We start from the raw sequence: 21,524 nt of genomic DNA on the forward strand, positions 1-21,524 counted from the left end.
CAGCAGTCCACTTATGTCAGGCTTATTGTAGCAATTTTAATCTGAGCAAGGTGAATTTAAACTGTACATGAAACTGAGTTTCTGCCACACTAGAAATAGTTCTTGTTAGTTCACTGGAGCTGTCAGATTTACAGCAAATTTCAGCTCTGGGTGTCTGGTCAGCTGCTAAATTTCATTGGCCATCTTCTTTGAATATACATTAAAACATTACATATTAGGCTGCTGCTCTGAGATTCCCACTAGTCAAAGCATTTACTGTGGAGGGAGGAACAAAATTGCTTTTTATTTCAAGTGAATATACTGATTCTGCTGTATCATCAATTTGATTGTTGCACCGTACTGCAAATATAAACTTCAGCTCTTCAAAACCACAGTTTGAGTACCTTTTTAAATTTGAGTTGTGCCTGAATGGAAGTTGCTGAAATTGCCCTGTTGCATGTTAATTTCTGTCACACAATGTTTTTTTTAGTAGTCTTGTTTGCATTTGTTCACATCAGTAGTCAATTCTGTTGATTCTGTGTAGTTATTTCTGCATTTCACATGATCACAGCTTGTATTCTTGATGATTGGGTTTTATATAGGATAGAAAAAGCCAACAAAATCCTTGTATTCCTATTTACTGTTATTTGCAGTAATTTGGCTTCTAAGATTAGCTCAGACTACTTCTTTTCATCTTGATATCCTTAGAGATCACAGCATGTGACAATATTTAGATATATCTGCATGTCTTTATGCCTTACTCATCAACTTTATGCTAGTGTTAACAGTGTTCTGCATATGCCCTGTTGGCTGCCTCCTTGTTTACGGGGTAGGCATATTTGTCTGTGCCCTTTTAAAAAGGGGTGATTAAAAAGTAAAATCACACACAAAGAAACAAAACCAAGTATTTTTACATTTTGGTTGGTTGTCTTTTAGTTGGCTAATATTGCTTTTCTGCTTTTGCATGTAAAGGAATAGTTAAAAGTTGCCTAATTAAAATGAAATTGATGGGAAAAGAGTGGTTCGGTATGGTGGGCGGTAGTTGTCTAAAACATTTCCTTTTGAAGGAAAAAAAGCTTGTGTGTTTTAGGTTTAATGATTGGGCAATATGACTCTTAACTGATTCTCATAATGGAATCCTTTCAGTGTTTCCTGGGCTACATTTATAAATCTTACATTCCACATATTTTTTGGGGGGAAGCATGTCCTATATATCCATTCAATAATAATGTTGATAGTATTAAAAAATAACAAAGAAACAAAAGGTCAGTGTGTTATCTACTGTGTTGTTAAGTAGTCGTGCAGAACAATTTCAGTAAAGGAGTAGCACTACATAAAACAGTGCTGAAGTCCTGAAGCTTGTGAATCAAGAAATCTACAGTGAATATATTTTCATAAATACAAAAACTGGTGACAGGAGGGGAAGTATCAGGATGTTTATCTATCATCCTTCTTCAAATATAGGTAACATAAATAATCTTTACTATTTTTACTGTTTTGTAGCCATGAAGCTGATGACTGCTTTAGTGAATGTGGCATTAAATCTTAGTATTAACATGGACAATACGCAACGGCAGTATGAAGCAGAAAGAAATAAAATAATTGGGAAACGGGCTAATGATAGGCTGGAACTCTTACTACAGAAAAGAAAGGAGGTTAGTGCTTTTTGTCTTCTCGTGTGCTTTATGACTGCTGGAGGATGAACATTGATATATGACAAACAATAATTATTTTTGCCCTGTAAGGGTTTTTTGTTGTCCTTTTTGTAAAGGTAGTTAAAAGTCCATCTGTTTCATTCTTTAATTTCTTCATATTTTTAATATTTAAAAAACTTAATCACTTTGAAAGTGCTTCTTTCTGTTTTTCTGTAAAAAGAGTTAAATTTCAGATAGTGCCATTAAAATTATTAAGAGAGACTGGAATTGGTAATAGATAACATTTTGTTGTATTTCCTGACCAGTTTTCTGAACAGCTGAAATATTCAACAACAATTTCCATGCCTGGACTGTTTTTAGCTTCTAGAGAACCTGTCAATCATGGTGCAAAATGCTGCTGTTACGATGTCAATATCAGTCTCAGAATAAACTGTTTTAGGGCTTCTGATAGGGTCCTTTCTTCTACAGAAATCACTAAACAAATTGAAAATGCTATCTGCTTCTATTTTCTTTATTTCTGTGTGTAAGGGATTTGCTGAATCATTGCTGACAGTGCTGTCTTGTTGAAAGCTCTAGCTCATTCAGGTTTTAGTTTTTATTTTCTGGGGAACGGGTGAGTTTTTTGCTTTTTAGACATGAGAAATAACTTTGATGATTAAAGGGGGAACATTTCTCCTTCGGTATTCAACTTTTTGCGTTGTTACTTGCTGCATTTTTACTGCCTCGAAAAATTAGTTTTTTGTTTATGTCCCAAAGATCTTGCAGTTTGAGACCAATCTCTTAAATACCCAAGCAGTACCATTAAATGCAATTGTGCTAGATGTGTGTGCAGGACTAGTTCTGTTATAGGTAATACATGGATACAGAGAGAAATGCAGTGATGTTAAAGTGGAGACTTTTTCCCAATCTCAATTGTTCATACGTAGATTGGCCTTTAGGATTTCTTACAAGATTTTCTAGCTTTGGTTGTGATTTTCAGTTTTTCTTGTACTAAGTGAAAGTAAGCTTCAAAGTAACATTCAATCAAATGTTTAATTTCAGGGTTTGTTTCATTTATAACAGCCTTCTCTAGTACAGAAATTTATTTTATCTGTTGATTTTTTTTTTTGCAAGTCTCTCATTTTAATATTTTTTTTTCCCTCTCTCACTCTACGTCAGAAGACAGGTATTGTTAGATTAGATAAGTGTTAGATATTTTGGCTTGTTAGTCTTTTTATTCTTGCTGTATTTCTTTATACTTTTGCTTCCAATTCCAAAATCTTGTGATGCTATGGAAACTGTTGGTTCTTACTCTTTGTTTAAAATTCTGTAGGGAGAAGTCTTTATCTTTTGTAACACCCACCCACTCTCTCCATTATTCTGTCTGAATAATGTCTCTTTAGGGTTTATTTGGTTGTTGTTTTTTGTCTGATTTTTGTTTTATATATAAATGTTAATTTGGTTTACTGGAAAGCCTATATCTGCAGTCATTGGCTATTCTCATTAACACTGGCTTATTCTGTCCCACCTTAATAGTTCAAACTGCAAAAAGAACATGCTTCTCTTCTGACAATATTTACTTAACTTCAGATCTTTCAACTGACTTTCTTGCACTTTCAAAGCAAATGCAACTCTCTGTGTTTTAAAAGATTATGGATCATTTTTCAAATCCCTTGCGTGTTGTCTCCTAAGTTACTTTTCAGTTCCATATTCATAAATTCTTTTTTCCTGCCATTACTTTGTTTCTGGATTTTTTTTTTTCTCTCTGATGTTATGGCCGAGGTGGAAAGAAGCGTGCAAAATGGTGTATACTCTGCTCATGCAGCCACTTGCAAAGTGCTTGATCTATATTTTCTCTATATAGATCCTATACTTTTTAGGATAAAGAACAGTCTCTCTGTTATTTCACGTTTTTCATATGTTATTTCACATGATTTAGATATTGACCTAGTGTAATACAGGTCCATAAAGAACATAGCATATGTATTAAAAATTGGGCTAAACATTAGGCTTAATAAGTCACTCACTAGAAAATAACATCAAGTTTCCTTACAAATAATTTCTGAAGGGGCCTGCAGAAACCTTAGCTATCTTTGCCACAGTTGAAGAATTTCAGTGGTCAGAATTACCAAAACTTACATGCTGTGGTAGATGAAATTTATTATAGTGTATTGTACTGAGAAACACACTTGTAGATATTTCAGGAAGGGATTTAACACCCATACTTGTGAAGTAAATGTTCATTTAGTTTAGTTTGTCTAGCATCAACACCATGTGATCTGACTACAGAAGTGGTGATCTGTATTTATGTACTCTGTTCATTCTTTCAGCTCCAGGAAAATCAAGATGAAATAGAAAACATGATGAATGCAATATTCAAAGGTGTTTTTGTGCATAGATACCGGTAAGCTTTATTTATTAATTTATTTTGGAAGCTGGTGACTAGTTACTTGTAATTATTTATCTCCTTGCTCCAATTGTTCTGCTTCTCTCCACAGAGATGCAATTGCTGAAATAAGAGCTATCTGTATTGAAGAAATTGGAATATGGATGAAGATGTACAGTGATGCCTTTCTCAATGACAGCTACTTAAAATATGTAGGGTGGACTATGCATGATAAGGTAAGCTGCGCTGAAGGTAAGGAATGGAATATCAAGCATAAATCTACGTTTTTGGATGTTGATCTTGCCAAATCAGGTTCTGACCTCTTAGCTGTTCTAATCAGTCACTACTTTTCTTAGCACTCACAAGCACTAGTGTTTAACATATGTATAAAATACTGATAAGGTTTGAATGGTTTTAGAGAGCGTGTACAGATTTTTAAGGAAATGTTACTTGTAAGGAAATGGCCTTTTCTATTTATCTAGTTACTTATTTTTTGTTGATGCAGATTTTTATTCTGTAATACTTAACTATTTAAATTGAATGCATTTCATATGGGATTATCCAATCATGTGTAGCCAGACAGTTTCTCTGTTTTGCCAAGTTAAGAATCTATTCTGATATTACCAGGTAACTTAAAAAGCATTTGAAAAGAAATCCCCTTTGGTGATGAGTGCCCCGAGCTGTTACTTAAAAGCTAAAGATTCATATCTGTTTGGAGTGGTCTAAAGACATAGCTTATGAATGATCCTTGATTCATTGTATACTCAGCAGATTGTCTCAGCTCTTGTATTTGTTTCAAGTTACTGAACTTTAAGTAAGACAAATAAGGGATTTTCGCTCATGCTTTTTATGGGTTTGGCATCACAAACCAATAACCACTGGCAGTGGTGTGATAAGAAACTGTGAAGTCTAAACACTAAACTTCTGCAAAGTGTTTGTATCTGTACCTTACAACATGTTCTCTGCTACAGGAAAAAATGTATTTCAGAAGGAATACTTGTTTGTCCCTGTATCTACTTGGTAATTGTGATCCAACAAGAGATGGTTATTAATGATATATGTGTTGCCAGCTTTAATTAAGTGAAAGGAAATATGTTGAATTCTACTTCAAAAATGTCTGGAGATTTAAAATACACTTGTTTCAGTCTTTAAAGATGTATCTTGACTTAGAGATACTAACTGCAGTAAGACAGATTTTTCTTCACTTGTTACAAATGGACATATTCTTATGTCATTAACATGATATTGATGGTATATCTTGACAACATTTAATCTTTGAATTAATTCAGACTGCAAAAGAATCTTGTCATGTCTGATTTGAAGATCACATCTATATTCTACACTTGACTTTAATCCAGTTCTTAATTTTATTTTAGCAAGGGGAAGTAAGGCTGAAATGCCTAACTGCTCTGCAAGGGCTTTACTATAATAAAGAGCTTAATTCCAAATTGGAACTCTTCACCAGTCGGTTCAAGGTTAGTGTGGCTTCATATTTTTAAGAACATTAAAAATATATATTTTTTTATTTGTATTTCCTTTCTTTGCTCTTTGAAAATAATCGTCTTTTGTGTTCTTAGGATAGAATTGTGTCTATGACTCTTGACAAAGAATATGATGTTGCAGTCCAAGCAATAAAATTACTCACTCTTGTTTTACAGTAAGTATATCTCCTTACATGACCTATAACGCACACTAAAACAGAAGTATTTCTGACATCTGTGGGCATGGACAGTAGCCTGACAGAATTCAGATAATCTGTAGTCTAGAGAAGTGTCTCTGTTTCTTACACTAGAATAAACTAGAGTTGTGGAAGTAATCTGGCTAAAACAGTGTTGTTACTTACCCACCACGGTTAAGTAAAGAGATGTAGAATTGAGTCTCACAAATCTGAAGCTGTTGTGGAAGATTTGAACTAGAGAAAATAAATATAGGGTCTCCTGAGCAGTAGTTGAACTTCTGAGCCTAACCTTTTACCAAATGCTCATGCTGTGTAGGTAACTGCTGTTTAGCAAGATTTTGGAACCAAAATACTTTGGTTTTATTTTTAGGATGCACATTTGAAGGAAAAGCTTTAGCTTCTCCTTCATTTCTATCTCCCATCACTAGAGTTCATGGTTTTTTTTGAGTCAGCCTCTTTTTCTTTCCTTCATTCCATCCCCACCTCTAGGAGTAGTGAAGAAGTTCTGACTGCAGAAGACTGTGAAAATGTCTACCATCTGGTTTATTCAGCTCATCGGCCAGTAGCAGTTGCCGCAGGGGAATTTCTTTATAAAAAGTAAGAGGGGAAATTAGTTTTTTACTTTTCTTGTAGATTTTAATGTGTGCATTAATACTATGATTTAGCTTTAATTAAGAAAAATTGAATAATGAAGTGGCCTTAAGAAATAACTTCTAGAAAATGTAATACTAATGTAGTTTTTCTGAATAGAAAATCAGAAGTAATTTTGAAGCCTACATTTTAAAAGCTTCTACGTACAGAATAGATAATACAAGCATTCATCTCTCGTCTTCTTCCCCTTCCTTACTGTGTTTTTTGAGACATTTAAAAATGCTCATGTAGTAGATAAAGTTTGTACTTCTGTCATACTAAGCATTTTTTCCCTAAAAAAGTTGTATCGGATGACCATTTCATGAAGTATTTTTCTGTAAAACAAACAAAATTTGTTCAACACCTTCATCAGATGTTCAGGAAAACAAGATAGTTTCCATCTAATACTTTTTAGACCTTTTCCTAGTATTTCTTTGCTGCTTTAAAGTCTCATATGGGGATGTTCAATAAATGCTAGTATTTGCAATTATCGCTGATTTTGTACAGTATTTTTTTTATAATTACATGTTCCACTGGACGCTGTCAGTAAAATACTAACTCAGCAAATACAAAATTGTTCAAATAACATTTGTTCCAAATTACTTCAATTCAAAATAAAATGTAGAGCTGTGCACTGAGATATTAAGTGTGCATTTGTAAAAACAGTACATAGATATAAAATTAATGTGGCAAAGGCAATGAAGAAGTTTGTCCTGAAATTGTTCTTCTTTTAGGCTTTTTAGCCGCAGAGATCCTGAAGATGATGGAATACTTAAAAGGAGGGGAAGACAAAGTCCGAATGCTAATCTTGTGAAGACGTTAGTGTTTTTCTTCTTGGAAAGTGAAGTAAGTTGGTTTCATGGGTGTTTTTTCAGTTTGCTTTTTGTTTTTATTCCCCCTACCCCCCCAATCAGTTAATAACTATGAACCTATCCTAGTTTTTCTCCATTACTTGAACATTCCAGAGGACATAAGGGACAGTTTTGTGTGGTTTTGTTTATTTGTAGGATCTGTTTCTGTAGGTACATAATGTTGAGACAGGCTGTAAGCGCTCTGACAAATATTTTTCCCCCGTTCTTCATGGTAACATACAGGTGAAAAGAGATTCTGATTTAGGAACTCTGTAAGGAGGTAAAAGGGGGGGGGGGGAAGCATACGAAAATAAGAAGTTACCAAATATGCTCAAGATCCTATCAAGTGCTGAGAACCTCCTTTAGGTGAAAGAATTTAGGATTTTTGCTATTTCTTAGGATATTTGTTAGGGCTAGGCTTGCAGTTTTTGAAGGTTGGTCACACAACTAATGGTGTTAACGCTGTTCCAGAAACTACAGACAGGTGTTTTTGTATTCTACTGTTTCATACTCCTAGAAACTAAAAGTAACTCTGTAAAGGTCAAATAGGGGAAGAAAACACAACCAGACAAGGAAGCAAAACAAAACAATGAAACAAACGAAGAAACACACACACAAAGCCCCTCCAGATTCTGATGGATCTTGCAGCACTTAATACTCTGCAATAGTTGAGATGGATTTATCTCTTACATTACTTGGGGAAGAGGGATTTCTGTTGAATCAGAGATCTCACAGCATTTCTATGTTGTGTTTTGTTTGTTTGTTTGTTTGTTTGTTTTTGCCATGGACAAGAGCCAGCAAGGAAAATGCCCTGTATTGTAGCAACTTCTGGAATGAACTTTATTACTAATGAAGAAAAATACTTATTTTCTTACTTATGTTCTTATTTCAGTTGCATGAACATGCTGCTTATCTTGTGGACAGCATGTGGGACTGTGCAACAGATCTCTTGAAGGACTGGGAATGTATGAACAGTCTTCTGTTGGAGGAACCTCTCAATGGAGAAGAGCGTAAGAGATTTCAGTAGTTCTTCTGTATATTGCTAAGCAGTTTCTATTGGGTGTGACTTATAAGGGAACAAGATGCTTACATTTATGAGTACCTGTACATTCTCTATTTTTGAATGACTATAATCACTAATTATGAAACGTGAGGAGAAGAAGAAAGAGATCACTTCTGGTATGGAAGCTAGATGCTGAAGAAGAGAGGCAGGGAGTATGGGAGAAAAAAGAGGGAATAACCATGCAGTGTCCAATTGTCTTGTTGTTCAACAGGGTCTGGCTGCACTTTCGGGCTTAAAGAAACTAATTGCTTGTGAAACTGGTTCTTTTACTCAATGTTAAAACTATCATATGGGAAAACACTGTCATTTTCTTAATAACTATAAAAACAAAAAAGCTGAGATAATTCTGTAATTTATGGGTACTAGTAAATGGACCTTAGAATAATGAGAAAGATCTAAAATGATTATAAAACTTGATAGTCTCTTCATCTTGCCCCTTGACTTGTCCATTGATATCCCCTCAATTTTAAACATTTTCCTGTGCTGTTTTAAAAGGTGCTTATATTCTCCATCTCCTCACCCCTTTATTTATTTACTTATTTATCATTCAAAAAAAAACCGTTTTGCTTCTTGGTTATTTGTATTTGTGGAAAAGCACAAATAAATTCAGCTGTATTATAACGTCTGTTTCTTGAAATTTCAGCTCTGACAGATAGACAGGAAAGCGCACTGATTGAAATAATGCTTTGTACAATTCGGCAAGCAGCTGAATGTCATCCTCCAGTGGGAAGAGGAACAGGGAAAAGGGTAGGAACCAAAAACCTGCTTATGTAGACATGTGGAAGTGGCTTTGTGGGGACAGTGTGGGGAGAAGGAGACAGTCATAGGCGGCTGCTGCTGAAGGGACTGAGTTCAGAAATTGAGTTTGTTACCACAGCCTCCAGTGTCTGACAGCCTTGGTTTGTTCACTTGTTCATGACTTTGGCACATAATTAATATTGTTTGGTCTACTGTCTTTGGTTTTGCTATTAAAAGTACTACAAAATTGATTTTAAAAGAAGGTTGGAAAGAAGACCAAATTCAGTATGTGAAAAAACCATAAGGCTATTTTCAATTTTAAAGAGCACAATAAGAGAGAATTGGATATATTCCATAGATTGTTTGGAAGGACCACAGTCCAACCAATTGGCTTTTTTTTCTGATTATATGAAGTTTAGGCAGCCTTCTTTTACTGAGACATTAAGCTGGGAAGGGAACTGCTTTCAAGACTTGTGCAGCTGTTGGTGAAAAACCTATGTAGGTACAGACTGAACATTTACTCAGATATGAAGATCAGATTGGCATATGAATTGAATAAATATTAATCATTAAAAATTGTAAGCAAGCTGGAAAAATTGCTGTTCTTTCATTATCAAGAAAAACATTCTGATCACAGTGTTTTGTTGCAAGGAAGGTAAACTTTTTGTCTAGATTGTCAGTTCTGTTTTGAGCATAATCTCAATAGTTTTAGGTGCAACTCTTAATTGCATTTTCTGAGTGCTGAAAATTTTTATATTGACTTTTTTTCACTGATATTTTATAGTGATGTTAGAAGGTTGTAGTTGTAAAATTCTTGCAATACTAATGATTTAGGTGCTGACAGCGAAGGAAAAGAAAACCCAGTTGGATGACAGGACAAAAATTACGGAACTTTTTGCAGTGGCACTTCCACAGTTGTTAGCAAAGGTAAGTTTAATTCCATTTCTTGCTGTTGAGATGCTGTTAAAATGTTCAACGAGAAGTATAATTTCTGTAATTAACTGTATGGCTTACACAAGTTTTCATTTTTTTCTTATGAGTCTTTATTAATGTTTGATTGTTCTGTGATGTATTGTGTGATATTATATCCAAGATTATTTGCATTTGAACTCTTTATTTTTTCCTTGTCAATTTTACAGTATTCTGTAGATGCTGAAAAAGTCACCAACTTGTTGCAGTTGCCACAGTACTTTGATTTGGAAATTTATACAACAGGGCGACTAGAAAAGGTAAGGTAACATCCCTTAACACTTAACAGAAAAGGCGGGGTGGGGTAGATGGGGAAAGGGACACATGACAACAGAATTTAGACTTCCTCATTGGAATTTCAGTCACCATTGTAAGTGCAACATTTTTCATTAAGTGTGACTTGGTCTGTCAAAACCCTTGTTGAGGATAAGACCTGAACATAGGTGTCCGGCTGCTGTTCTTAGCTTTAGAAGGCCTGTTTTGGCCAGTTGTAACAGAGAATCTCGTCAGGTAGATTAACTTAATGCAGAAGCGTTTATTGTTGTGTTAGGGTCGTGTTTGAGGTATGCTGTTTGAGAGAGAAAGCTTATAGAAATGGCTTGCTAAATTTTCTTTTTCTGATCACTGAAGCTAGTAAACCACAATCTTCATTGCATGAAAAAGTGGAAAACTACCAGATGGCAAATTAAATAGTTACTGCTCTGTTTATTAGCTGTGGTAATGAAGCTGGCTGTTCCTGTCTGTTTTCTCCTTCTAAGATGCACCAACTTGCTGCATTGTGAAACAAGTAGCTGGAAACGATTAGGGTCAAATAGTAATAAAATATTTAGTTGACAGCATAGCCTAGAGGGCAGTGAGTGACTTGGGGCGAGGAGAGGCAACAACTGAAGTTGGTTTCAGTGCTAACACTTAACATGAAACTAATTCTCCATTTATACAGCTTTTAAGACCATGTATAAATGTTTTTGTGGGTGGGAGATAAATGCTTCTGTGTAATTTATCTGTCATTTCAAATTTAAGTGTTAGATAAACCCATGCCAACAACTGCAAATTTTTAATAACTTTTTAAAAAATAGATTGAATTTTCAGTCTTTGACAAGCTCCTACTTAATTTTAACTCACTGTTAATTTACCCCAAAGTATCACCTGGTTTCTAGAACTGTTTTGTATTCTGTATCAAGCTTTAAAAAACAAATAAGTAATAAATTGAATTTTAAAATTCAGTAAGTTTTATCAATTTTTTTTATTTTTTATTTTTTTTTTCCACCTTGTTGTTCTTGTAGCATTTGGATGCCTTACTGCGACAAATCCGGGATATTGTGGAGAAGCACACAGACATAGATGTTTTGGAAGCCTGTTCAAAAACATACCATGCTCTCTGTAACGAAGAATTCACAATCTTTAACAGGGTTGATATTGCAAGAAGTCAGTTAATAGATGAATTGGCAGACAAGTTTAATCGACTTCTTGAAGACTTCCTGCAAGAGGTATTTTAATGTGCAAGATCAACTTTTCCTGCCCTTGTAAATATTTCCAGCATGTTTTTCTGACTTGCGAAATTCTGAGGTCAAGCATAATAATACAGCAGTATCATTGCTGTGATTATGTGATTGTTTCTTTACATCAGGACAGTGATTCTTTGGCCTCTTTTCGTACAAGTATTTTTGGGGAATTTGAGGTAAATTTCAGATAAACTATGAAATTGTTTGAATTTTCCACCTTTGCTATAAAGATTGTAATTTTGAGAGATGTAGCGTTCTAGTTCTGCTAGGATTCTCAGATGTACTAGTGTTGCCAGTCTTGCCTGTGATTGATCTTTTATCAACAACAGTGTGCAAAATCTCTGGAAAACACTTTACATCCTTGAATGTATTTAGTAGGTTAAAAATAATTTTATTCCTATTCTTTGCTGCTTAAGAGAGAGAACTTCCTGGTATGTTATTTAACGTCATTAAGTTCCTCTGATATTGAGACATTCATACGGGACATTTAGACAAAACTTGCTTCTCTTCCTCCTTATCTGTGAAAGCATGGGAAGCATTTTGTTGATAACTTCTTTGTTCACACCTCTCGGCAGCAGACTTATTTGGTCATGCTTTGCTCCTTTTCCTCTTGCTCATTGGCCTGAAATCACTAGATGTATGTGGGCCAAGTAGGAAATGTGCCTAGTAATCATTTAGTTCCCTGTCTGTAAGAAAGAAAAAAAAAGAATGAGGGGTAAAGCAAGGAAATGAAATGTCAAACAGCTGACTAGAAGGAAAATGACAAATACTCCGGTAGAATTGTTGAAATCCATAGTGCTTTGGTCATGTGCTACCATAGGACAGGAAAATGCGTGGCAGTTGCAGTGTGACTGATACACCAATACTTGGGTTATAGCTGGTGTACTGAGGGGGGTTTTCTGTGACCTCAGATGGCTTATCCTGTGTACCCAAATAGATACTATTTTGCACCTTTTCTTTGTACTGCTTTTCTCTTTCCAAGTACAAATTTGTCAGGCGTTGTGGGACCATCAGAACTTCCTTTACCCCTCTTAGAGGCTTAGGTCTGCGATTAAAGATTGAGGTACTGACCCGTGGCCCGTCTAGTCCAGTATCTATTGTCTGACAGTGGCCTCTGCTGGATTCTTCAGAGAAAATTGAAATACCTACATAATACACAGAAATCTAGGCTGCCTGAATACATTCTTCCTTCCCCCTGCACTCCTCACCATATTTTTCCTTGTGCTGCTGTGTTACTTCTAAACATGAAAGCTGATTGCCTTTTCAGCAGTTTGGGGCATGCAGTGCATTACTTTCTCCCCCAACCCCTTCAAATCTTCTAAAAACAAGCATGTCATTAATAAATAATTTAGATAAAGTTATTTTTGCCTCCCCCCCCCCCCCCCCCTTCTTTGTGACTTATTACAATGTGGTTTTTAAATAGGGGGAGGAACCTGATGAAGATGATGCTTATCAGGTCTTGTCAACATTGAAGAGAATCACTGCTTTCCACAAGTAAGTAGGCTTCTGCACATAACTGTCAGGATTTGTGTTGTATGATTTGTTTTTGTAGTAGTTTGTGTTTTGTTTTTAAAATTTTAGACCTATAAAATTTTATGGAACTTTTGTTTCAGTGTGAATGGTGGAGTGTTGTGCAGAACATGGCGCATCTCTTGAATATATAAGGAGAGAGAGACGCAAAACTGAAATCTTCTGTTTTGGTTTGGGGGAGGTTGTGTATGTGTATATACATATATGACTGTATTTTTTTTTTTAAGTGAAGCTTTTAGTAGTTGTTACCATTGAATTTCAGAAGTGGTGTTTCTTTTACATCTCTGTTTCATTTCTAATGCTTCTAGTGCTCACGACCTATCAAGATGGGACTTGTTTGGCTGCAACTACAAGTTATTGAAAACTGGCATTGAAAATGGAGACATGCCAGAACAGGTTTGTAGCTAAAATGTGCTCTTTAGGTACAACAGTAAATAGCTTTTGTTGCTGACTTCCATTGGCCTCTTTTTAATTTAAATTTTTTTTCTTTTTGATTTCAGATTGTTATTCATGCACTGCAGTGCACTCATTATGTAATCCTTTGGCAGCTAGCAAAAATCACTGAAAGCAGTTCCACAAAGGTATGCCTTGTTCCAGTTGTGTTAGTAAACAAATGTTTGTATGTACCTGCAGTGTCATCAAACAGGAAATGTGATGGAATCAATTAAAACTCAGAAATTTTTTATACATACACCTGTTGAAAGCTGCATTTCTAAGAAATTCTTCAGAATTCATCATTTTAACAATGAAATACTTGGCTTTTAAATCATAATATTTCCCTAAATTGTTATGTTTATTATTGACACACAAACACTAAGTTGAAAGAATCTTAAGTAATTGAATATATCTATTGTGATCATGGAAGATAAACCTCTGGCAAATGTCATTTTTCTAATTTTACTTCTTCAAAAATCTCAGAGAAGGGATTGCAGTTTGCTTATGTCCATGGAATTAACGTGTTGTAGGCGTCTGTCATAGTTTACTGGAGGGAAAAGGACTCAATTTGCAATCAATGAATTGTATAATTTTTTTTAAATTAATATATTAGCAATTAATTATTACAATGAGTTTGTTTTAATGTGAGAATGTATACATTTTTGCCTTTTTTCTTTGTTTCTGGGTATGGTAGTGTGGGCATCCAATATATCATAGGAGTAGAGAAGCATGATATGTAACTTGAGCTATTTTTTTTTAATAACAGAGAACACCTATGTGAGATCATAGTGTCTTCTCTTTATATTTTTAATCATGTTATGACTTCATTAATCCAATGAGTAATTGCAGCCTTTCTGACTCAGTCATTAGAGTCTGAAGTTCTACTAAATGCAAAATTCTTCAACACATGCTGGCCAACTAGTTCATCATCTTGCTTTTAACAATTATTAAAAACAGAATATCAGATACAAAGTGCATACATAGATTGTTGAGAACTCTTTATGTGAGTGAAGGATTTGGAAGATTTATTAGCTTATTCTTTTAAGGGGAAGCAGAAGTCTGAGTTTTTGGTAGCAATGATTAAGACTTTATCACAAACCTGACTGCAGAAGCTGAAGTAAATATTGAAAAGTTAGGTTAGAAATGAATATTAACTTAGCTATTGTGCAGTAAAATGTAATTTGTAATACTTTTCAACAGGAATGAAAATAACTTACTTGGAAAAAAAAATAGTCCTTTATTAAGACTATTTCTGCTCCAATATAATAATATTTGGTAAATTAAAGCTTTTACAGTTGTGGTTGAGAAGTTAAACCTGTTTTATTATATTTAACTGTTTGACTGCTGCCAAATATATACCAGGTATATACAGAAGTTCCATTGACTTAGGTTCAATGTCAATGGAACATAACAGCAAAGAATTTGACACACAGAACCAGAAGTGACAGGAATGTACTGTGCCTAAAGATTTTTGTTCCATAACAAAAATTAAATTCTAGGCCTGTGCTGTCTGTGAACAGGTTGACTAAGTATGAGAAGTAGCTTCATGATGCAGGCTGTTGAAAGTAATAAATATCAAATTAATTATATATTTTTTTAAATTTAAAAGAATAATTCTCTATAAAAGTAAGAATATGTTCTTGTGTGTAGTTCACTTAAGATTGGTATAGCAATCTGAATGGTAAATGTTGAGATAAAACTTTGTATGTAGTGAAAGCGTTCTAAAAACTTACTATATTTAAACTCTGTACAGTCATAGTCAATAAGTGGCTGTTGCTTTTGTGACTCCTGTTGAGATTCAATGACGCATTGTACCAACGTGCTACCTGTTTTCTTGAAGGGAGAGACTTCTTTTGTTTTAGATTGCTTGGATAGTTTTTAAATTTCTCAGGGGTATTTCTTCTTTGTCTGGCCTGACGATAACTTGTAATTGGACTTCCCCAGTTCTGCCTGAGCTAGAATCTTTGCATGTTTAGTTGAGTAACTAGAAGTTAGGACACCAAATATGCTATGCAGATGGTATTTGTATCAGTTTGATACTTTATTTGCTCAGTAATCTACTTTCCTGGAAGTCATCGCAAATTTTTGAAGTTACTTTTAAAATCACTTATTTTTTAGAGAAGAGGGAAAGAAAACCCCAACTCGTATCTGACACTTTGCTTTATCCCCAAGCAGTGAAATAAAAGTATACTACGTAGCTGTGTCTGGTTTAGCTGCACAGCTACCTAAAATCTGTACTTAGGGCTGAAAATACAGATATTTTAAAAAGAAAATGCTTTGTGCACTGTTTTTTGTTGTTACTATTTATTTTTTTAATAGTTTTGCCGATTTCATCCCAACTTCCATTTCTATTGTAGTACACAGGATGACAAAATTGAGGGAATAGCTCCTTGCTAATTTTGTTTGTAATAGTGAATTTAACTAATGCAGTGGACTTTGATTCGCATCTACGTATGAGGTCTGTGGTGGATAGCTCTGAAAATGCATGCACTATATATGAATATGAAATTGAAAAAGCTGAACAGTTACATGAAATCTTTCTCTTTAAAGGAGGATCTTCTACGTCTGAAGAAGCAGATGAGAGTGTTCTGTCAAATCTGTCAACACTACCTGACCAATGTAAACACTGCAGTTAAGGAACAGGTTAGTGATTGTTGTTTATCCTGATAGTCTTCTAATATTATACTTCTAAAGAAGTGTCAAATACTAGCAAAAGGAACTATTCAAGTTTATGTGAGGATGTGGGATAAGTGTCTTGGATGCTTAGGCTTAATGCCCTTTGAGTCTTCTGTGTACACTGCACTTCTGTGTATTTGCCCTCTTTTAAGTAATTTAGGTGGGATTTCAAAACCAATTTAAACTTGATTCTTTCTAGTAACTTTAGGCAGCATAAACTTTATTTGAAGAGTGTTTTTTTTTAATTGTTCTTGTTATTTTATGTAGACAATGGGCAGGTGCACTGTGGAAGCATTACAACTTTTATTTTAGGTGGGATAGTTCAATCTCAAACTCTTGGTTGTCATGTCACACACCTCCAGCGGAGGTGCTTGTGGATTTGTAGACAGAGTTGGAAGGGATGGGAACAGCTATATAGAAGATGCAAGTTATTTATTTCTTAGAGTGCTTTTACACTGCCACGTTTCCACTATTATACATATGTAACGAAGCACTCAAGACCCATGAAGAAAACAACCTTCCTCTCCCCTTCTTGTAAACACATGGGAACATACATGGTCAATTTCACTCTTCCTCTTCGGTATGGTGCTGCATACAGAGTATATTCCTCACTTCAGAACCCTAGGATTTTGTGCATCTCTGGATCAAGAGAAAAAGGATGAGTAGTCAGTGTGTGTGTTAATGAAAACACATATGCACTGTAACCTGAGGGATTTTATTGTTGAGAAGAGGCATTCATTTTTCTTGGTCGCCCTTCAGTACACATACACACTGGTGAATTGTTAACAGCATTAGTTCGAGGTGCTTGGAGACCATTCCAGCAAGTGCTTAAAAGCCTCAGCAGTGATGTACTGCTCAGGCTGTGATAGGAGCTTCAGATCTAAGGAGTTAGGGCACTGAGTAAAGCTTCAGATTTTGCTTGAGTTCCAGGGAGCTGCATTCTGATGACCTATTTGTCTTACCAATTTTGTAGTCAGTCCCTCATGTAGTTGTTCCTTGTGGCCGAGAGTTTTAGCTGAATCCAAGTCCTTAGATAATTGAGACGTAAAATATGTAGGTATTTAGTCCATGTCAGGAGTGCCTGGTATCTCAGGTAGGAGACACAAGTCCTGGCTTTTTGAAGGAAAATACAGGCATGAAGGTTTGGGGATTTTTTTTTTTCTTCAGTTTTGAACTGAGATATCTTGCCTTGAGTTCTGAGGGTAACTGGGTCAGCTGTAGGGGCTGGGTCTCTTCCAGTCTGTGTTCAGATAGTCCTTCAGCCAGGACATTTGTATGGATTTCAGGATCCACTGAAGAGCACAGGTAACTGATAGCAGGATTAGTTCAAAGTAAATGCCATAACAACCTTTAGAAAGCTAAAACAAGATTAAAAAAAAAAAGTTTAGCATCTCTCTATGAAGAAGGACCAAACTATCTTCTATAGATGTACTTTTAATTTAAACAAATAGAAAGCCCAGGAGCGTTTTGCTATAAAAGGTGATTAAAAAAAAGTCCTTGAGCTTGTAGTTGAATATCTAGTCCACTTAGTCGTACAATTGCAGTTTTTGCAACTCTTGCTATAACAAGAATCTTATTATAAGTTCTTCCTGGAACTGCTTGTTTTAAGTCTGAGAGTTAACTAGTATCAAAGTCATAAGGTGTAGGGTGTGAAAGTATGACAAAAGTCACTGAAGCTCTGAGTAGGTCTCTTTAAAAATCTACTCTTATTTTCGGGCACATGCCCTAGAAACAAATTGCGTCAGTCACGTAGGGCATGTAGGTGTTTTCCCTTTCTAATCTCCTGGAAGGGAACTTCAAGAGGAGCGTATGTATTTCCATGACCACGAAAATGATAGCATTTCCTTTGAGGAGTTTGAGAACTGATCTTTACGCTAAAATGGTAGTATGTAAGAGATTATGGTGAAAACGATGAAGTGCAGCGTTAAGCAATGTATTGTCCAGTTAGTTTAAAGAATATCAGTCTAGGTACTGATGCATTCAGACTTCGTGGGGTTGTAGTACAGACATTGAAATCTGATGTCAGGTGGACAAGTTTGCCAGCAAAATGAAGAGGTGGTTGGTTTTTTGGGAGCAAGACATACCTTAGGATCTGAAGGGATTGAATATCCTCAGCCATGCTATGTGTTTTCCAGATGTGATCAAAACAATTAGAAAAGTGGAATGTTCTATGGTTGGTGACTGCAAAGTTCTCTAGTATCCTCATGTGGCATCCTTCAAGCAGAATTTGAGAGTTTCATGCTCTTCATATTTCATTCTTAAAATATTTTGATATTTAGTTGGATACATTTGTGCAGCATTTTTATTTAGAGAGAGTCATACAGCAACTTCATGTAGGAAGCTATTCACATTTTAAGTTCCAGTTGGCCTGTTGAGTTGATTAGGACTTGAGGCACCATCATACACCATTGGGCTTTAAATACTTAGCTCAGTGAAAATATGTTATTCTGTATTTAAATAAATTAAAATCCAGTTTCCAAGCAAATATTTATTAAGGCTTCTTTTTAATAGGCTTTCACAATTCTGTGTGACGTGTTGATGATCTTCAGCCATCAGATTATGACAGGAGGACGTGATATGTTGGAACCACTTGTTTACACTCCTGATTCTTCATTACAATCTGAACTACTCAGTTTTATTTTAGATCATGTCTTCATTGATCAAGATGATGATAATAATAGTGCAGGTTGGTGCAAAACTTACGTTTCTTTTATGTTATTTGCCTTCTAACTAATACATTTGTTTGCCAGTGGTATTTTGTGCCTTTATTTTTTTTCTCTTCTTCTAGCAATGAGAAATGTGCATGAGCAAAGAGGTAGGTTTGTGGTTTTTTTCTAAATGTCAGCAGCTGTTTAAAGCCCTTTATGTTTTGGGGACATGTAGGGTAATCATGATGGTTTGTTTTCATAGGCACAAATATTATATATCTCAGGAAGAGAGACTTGTCAGTGGGCAATGAAGTGCATTGCTGTCAGAATTGAGATTTGATTTTCCTAAACCCTGACCACTAGCCCGCATCATTGTATACAATACTTAAACTTGAAGTGTTTAAACCCAACAGTTTTCATCTTCCAAACTCTTTGCAGATGGACAGCAGGATGATGAAGCTAGCAAAATTGAAGCATTGCACAAAAGAAGAAATCTGCTTGCAGCTTTCTGTAAACTCATTGTATATACTGTGGTGGAAATGAATACTGCTGCAGACATTTTCAAGCAATATATGAAGGTAAATCGGAAGGCTAGTGGTTATACTTAGTAGAAGCATTAGAATATAGTAGCTGTGGATTTTTTATTGTTATTTAATTTGTTCCTTGTGAGATAACTGATTTGAAATACGAAGCCTACAAAACTCCGTATCAGTAGAAGGCCTGTTGAAGTTCTCCCTCCATAAGAGGGGGGAAAATAGCTGTGATGATTTCACAGTTCCTGTATAGTGGGGGAGCAGGAAGAAAAACTGATAATTGTTTTTACTTTGTTTCTAATAAATTTATTTTCTTAAGGATATCTGGTTGATGGTATATTTTTACCTCAGCTTTAAGTTTATCAGTCTTTTTAAGAATCTTCTCACACAGGTTGACTTGATATCTAGCCTTATCAAATAATTTCAGCTTAAATTTTGTAGAAGAGAAGAAGATTGTCTTGCAAGTTTCCTTTATTTCTCCTAGAAAAAACATGTTCCTTGTATCTGCTGCTACTTTTGTTAAATATGAAATCCCTTCTTGCCACCTGGGATTCACAGCTGCACAATAATATGAGTTCATTTTGTGAACATGTTAAAAACTTGCTTCTTGATGATTACATTTTAAAAACAAAAATAAAAATTCAGGCAGCCAGCTTTTGTATGAGTGCCCTTTATTTATATTCTGAATCGCAAAATAACTACTTGGGACTGTATTAAACTTCAAATACTTTAGAAACTGAACTGGCAGCTGTCTCTATTGGAAAAATTATGATTATGAAGTTGTCCATAAGAGCCTAGTTTAAACAGAGAAAATAGAAAACTCCCCATCAGAGTTACAGTAGTTCCAAAAAAGATTAGATTCTAATCTTGTACCCTGAAGGGGTGAATATGTGCTATTAATAAGTGTGTCATGGCCTTCAAGATAAATAGCTCATTCTGCCTCTAAAGTAATATTGATGACATTAAACGAGAATGAAAATAAATGGAAATACTGTTTGATTTTTTTGAGGTATTTTAAGATACAATTTTGATGGTGTAAGCATAAACATGTTAGTTTTTTTTTCTTTTCAGAGTGTCTGAATTTCTCTTTTAAATAGCGTAACAGATGTCATTTTCTGAAGAATTCGGTAGTTGTTATGTTTTCAACTAAAATGGAAAGTTAACCTATTTTGTTTGGATTTTTCCTAGTACTACAATGACTATGGTGATATTATTAAAGAAACAATGAGTAAAACAAGACAGATAGACAAAATCCAGTGTGCTAAAACACTTATTCTTAGCTTGCAACAGGTAAGAATGATTTACAATCTTCTAAGCATGAAATTCCATGCAGTATATCATGTGCTGTTGTTTATAGTGTGAGGTATTAATGAAGAAGCTCTTATGGAAGGTAGATTTGAAAACAAACAATTACTAAGACCAGTTGTGAGTTTGTTTTCAGTATTTCTGAATGTTTGGTAGGTGCTTCACCTATCTTTGAAATTAAAACGTTTTAGTGCTCTCTTCAGTAAACGAGCGTGTCTGTGTGGAGACCTTATGAATTCAGTCATGAGTTGGATTCATCTGCTCACATGGGCCATCTGCATGAATCTTACAGGATTGAGGAGAATCAGACCAGTAAAGCACATCTCTGCCAACCACTTCAATTCAACATAGATGTGTGCTACTGTTGAAAGGAAAATGTATCTCAATTTGTCCTCTCTCCACACCCCTTTGTGTCAGTACTGGAGTTCATACAGCTTACGTGGATCTGGTTGTGAACTAACCAGAAAAAATCCTTAGTGAAGCCCCTAAGCTGGTTTATCCATCTAGATATTATTGCCAGTACAAGAGGAGGATGATACCTTTCCTTTTGATAGCAGTGTGACATTAACTAGCTGATGGAACTGCAGCACAAAATATGCAGCTGAAGGCTAGGGTCTCCTTTTACTGATTTTGCTGACTTTTCACTAGAGTTTGCAAGTATTTGTGATGTCAGGAAAATTCTGTCCTTGTTAATCTTTTCTGTATCATGAACAGCCTGCCCCATATATTTTAAAGGGCAGACAGAAAATGGATGTGAATTTAAGAAGTGATTGGACTGTGCGCTTAGTCACATGGTCTAAACTTTTGGGCAGACCTGTGCGGTGCCAGGAGTTGGACTTGATGATCCTTATGGGTCCCTTCCAACTCGGGATATTCTATGATTCTATGAAATTGCGCACATAATAGGAAGGCAATTACATAAGCCTAATACAACTACAAGAATAGTAACACAAGGGGACCCAAGTAT

At 35.2% G+C, this 21,524-nt stretch overlaps 1 protein-coding gene across 5 annotated transcripts in view; it reads left to right on the forward strand.

The window, feature by feature from the left end:
- STAG2 (STAG2 cohesin complex component) overlaps positions 1 to 21,524 on the forward strand; it is a 75,221-nt gene that overhangs the window by 44,217 nt on the left and 9,480 nt on the right. For all 5 annotated transcript variants that reach the window (XM_048070609.2, XM_048070606.2, XM_048070608.2 and 2 more), the window contains exons 8-26: positions 1,483 to 1,634; positions 3,944 to 4,017; positions 4,112 to 4,235; positions 5,376 to 5,474; positions 5,577 to 5,656; positions 6,167 to 6,274; positions 7,042 to 7,153; positions 8,051 to 8,168; positions 8,865 to 8,968; positions 9,794 to 9,886; positions 10,099 to 10,188; positions 11,212 to 11,415; positions 12,854 to 12,924; positions 13,269 to 13,356; positions 13,461 to 13,541; positions 15,946 to 16,038; positions 18,583 to 18,757; positions 19,158 to 19,297; positions 20,441 to 20,542. In XM_048070609.2, the coding sequence (XP_047926566.1) occupies positions 1,483 to 1,634; positions 3,944 to 4,017; positions 4,112 to 4,235; positions 5,376 to 5,474; positions 5,577 to 5,656; positions 6,167 to 6,274; positions 7,042 to 7,153; positions 8,051 to 8,168; positions 8,865 to 8,968; positions 9,794 to 9,886; positions 10,099 to 10,188; positions 11,212 to 11,415; positions 12,854 to 12,924; positions 13,269 to 13,356; positions 13,461 to 13,541; positions 15,946 to 16,038; positions 18,583 to 18,757; positions 19,158 to 19,297; positions 20,441 to 20,542 (2,108 nt within the window). The remainder of the gene's footprint in view (positions 1 to 1,482; positions 1,635 to 3,943; positions 4,018 to 4,111; positions 4,236 to 5,375; positions 5,475 to 5,576; positions 5,657 to 6,166; positions 6,275 to 7,041; positions 7,154 to 8,050; positions 8,169 to 8,864; positions 8,969 to 9,793; positions 9,887 to 10,098; positions 10,189 to 11,211; positions 11,416 to 12,853; positions 12,925 to 13,268; positions 13,357 to 13,460; positions 13,542 to 15,945; positions 16,039 to 18,582; positions 18,758 to 19,157; positions 19,298 to 20,440; positions 20,543 to 21,524) is intronic.

The sequence above is a fragment of the Anser cygnoides genome, chromosome 13 (genome assembly GCF_040182565.1).
Source record: "Anser cygnoides isolate HZ-2024a breed goose chromosome 13, Taihu_goose_T2T_genome, whole genome shotgun sequence".
NCBI lineage: Eukaryota > Metazoa > Chordata > Aves > Anseriformes > Anatidae > Anser > Anser cygnoides.